This window comes from Limulus polyphemus, unplaced genomic scaffold (genome assembly GCF_000517525.1).
Source record: "Limulus polyphemus unplaced genomic scaffold, Limulus_polyphemus-2.1.2 Scaffold14625, whole genome shotgun sequence".
NCBI lineage: Eukaryota > Metazoa > Arthropoda > Merostomata > Xiphosura > Limulidae > Limulus > Limulus polyphemus.
Genome location: NW_013680235.1, coordinates 3687 through 6162, shown reverse-complemented (window position 1 = coordinate 6162; position 2476 = coordinate 3687). Strand labels below are relative to the sequence as shown.

Genomic DNA, 2476 nt, shown 5'->3' with positions numbered 1-2476 from the left:
CTATTGTAACCACCATAATGTAGTGTTAACCATAACCGTCCAGGTAATATCATACCCGTGGACTTCTTTCTATTGTAACCACCATAATGTAGTGTTAACCATAACCGTCCAGGTAATATCATACCTGTGGACTTCTTCCTATTGTAACCATTATAATGTAGTGTTAACCACAACCGTCCAGGTAATATCATACCTGTGGACTTCTTTCTATCGTAACCCTGGTTAACACTACATTATGGTCAATCGTCTAATTGATATCATACCTGTGGACGTCTTCCTATTGTAACCACTATAATGTTCTCATAAGCCTACATTCATCTTGTGGAGTACAGTTTTATATGAGGATGTAAGCCATGCAACATTACGTGGGTACAAGTAAACAAAAGCCCTGTTCTCATAGGCCTACATTCATCTTTGTGGAGTTCAGTTTTATTGGAGGATGTAAGCCATGCAACATTACGTGAGTATAAGTAAACAAAAACCCTGTTCTCACACATCAGAATTATTGCACGCATTAAGAACATACAACAACAATGATAGTTTAGCTGTGATTCGTCACAACACTCACCTTCCTTTTTGAAGCAGCCAATCGCTGGTCGCGAGTGTCTTCAGCCTCTCCTGGTGTTTGTTTTCCCCACACGACAATAGCGATCCTGGAGTAAGTGAAAATAAGTACAATCAACGGAAGGAAATATTGTAGGAGCATTAGAGCCATGCTATAGTAATATCTTTGGATTGGAGTGTTCCACACCTCGGTGCAGTGAAATCGGTCGGTGTTGTTTTGTTGGACTAGCTTAGAAACGATGGCTGTGGGTAGGGGCGTTAGCAGTGCCACAAGCCATACGGCAAAAATAAGTAGCTTAGCCTGTAGTTTGGTCATTCTTGGCCGCAGGGGCTTAATGATGGCAATATATCTGTCTACACTAATCGCTATTAGTGTGTAAGCACTAACAAATACCGAGACAGCCTGAGCGTAGGTGAAAATCACACAGAAGACAGCGCCGAATGGCCACCGTCCGAGAATAAGATTGACCACAAAGGTAAAGGGAATGCACAGAACGGCCATCAAGATGTCCCCAACAGCAAGGTTAACTATGAAGAAGTTGGTCACAGTTCGCATCCGGGGATCAGATAACACAATATAACAAACAATTCCATTCCCACCAATGGCGGCAAGGGATATAGTGATATACATAATGTACATGAGCACCTGTACGCCAATAGGGACGAGGCTTCCATCTGCGGTGACTTGAGAAGCTGTAATGTTGTCCTCTTTAGCTTCACGGAGGTCCAAGGAAATGTTGAGGTCAGCGAACACCGTGGTTTCCCAGTGACCAGCGGTCAAGTCTTGGATAGTTTCTGTCATTCTTGCTATCAAATCGAATCTTCTCTGATAACCTGAGAAAATAAAACACACAATCAAACAATTTAAAAACTTATCATATGGTACAAACATAAGAAAGCAGTGTGCTGATTGGTCCTGAGAAACAATTTAAAAAATTATCATATGATACAAACATAAGAAAGCAGTGTGCTGATTGGTCCTGAGAAACATTCTTAAAAGCGTTAACAGGTTCAAATGGAAATGTTAGTTTTCTAGTTTCATGTAGATAAGCTCGGAAATGAGTGAAGAAGAAAAGGAAATATATTCAGGGAAATGCATCATCTGGTGAAAAGCTCCGATGTTACTTTCATCCAGTTTTTGTAAACATAGAATGTTATCTCACCATTAGTTCATAATTAATGTTTGGATCTTAATTTTCACCCAGTCTTTGAAAAATGAAATATATTTTTAGCACATTAAAACGAAAGTTCCTGTGGTTACTTTATATCAACATAAAACATATTACGTCAATATGAAATACACTCTCGTTGTCAGGCCTCAACAAACCTTTGGGCGTCCGCATGAACATTAAATATACTATGTCAATATGAAATACACTCTCGTTGTCAGGCCTCAACAAACCTTCGGGCGTCTGCATGAACATTAAATATACTATGTCAATATGAAATACACTCTCGTTATCAGGTTTCAACAGAATTACATGTGACTATGTGAAAATGAAATACACTAAATTCGTATATATCTTGTGTACAGCTATCTAGATTAATTGAATTTAAAACCCAAACCTACAGAGTTTTTACAGTGTCATGCTGGAATATTTCACTGACGTTAAACCCATTAGATCAATAGTCTGGGATTCTAGGTTATCAAAACTCTGGAAACTTACAACGCTAAATATCGGGTTTCGACACCCACGATGAGCAGAGCACAGATTTCATATTGTGTAGCTTAACAACAAACGACCTCAAAATGTTACGATCCTTATAAAGCTGGAAAAACAGATTCTGGCATTTTTGAGTCGAATAATCCTTAGAAATCAAAATGTTTAAATTCGATAATGAATTATTAACATCCATATAATATTATAAACTCAGGATGAATTATTAACATCCATATAATATTATAAACTCA

At 38.2% G+C, this 2476-nt stretch overlaps 1 protein-coding gene across 1 annotated transcript; it reads right to left on the bottom strand.

The window, feature by feature from the left end:
- Positions 1-568: 568 nt before the first annotated feature.
- Positions 569-1393, bottom strand: LOC106477375 (RYamide receptor-like; the record flags this gene model as incomplete). The annotated part of the gene is made up of 1 exon (XM_022380977.1): positions 569-1393. A coding segment is annotated over exon 1 (798 nt), but the record flags the coding sequence as incomplete, so codon positions are not given.
- Between the last annotated feature and the right edge of the window lie 1083 nt (positions 1394-2476).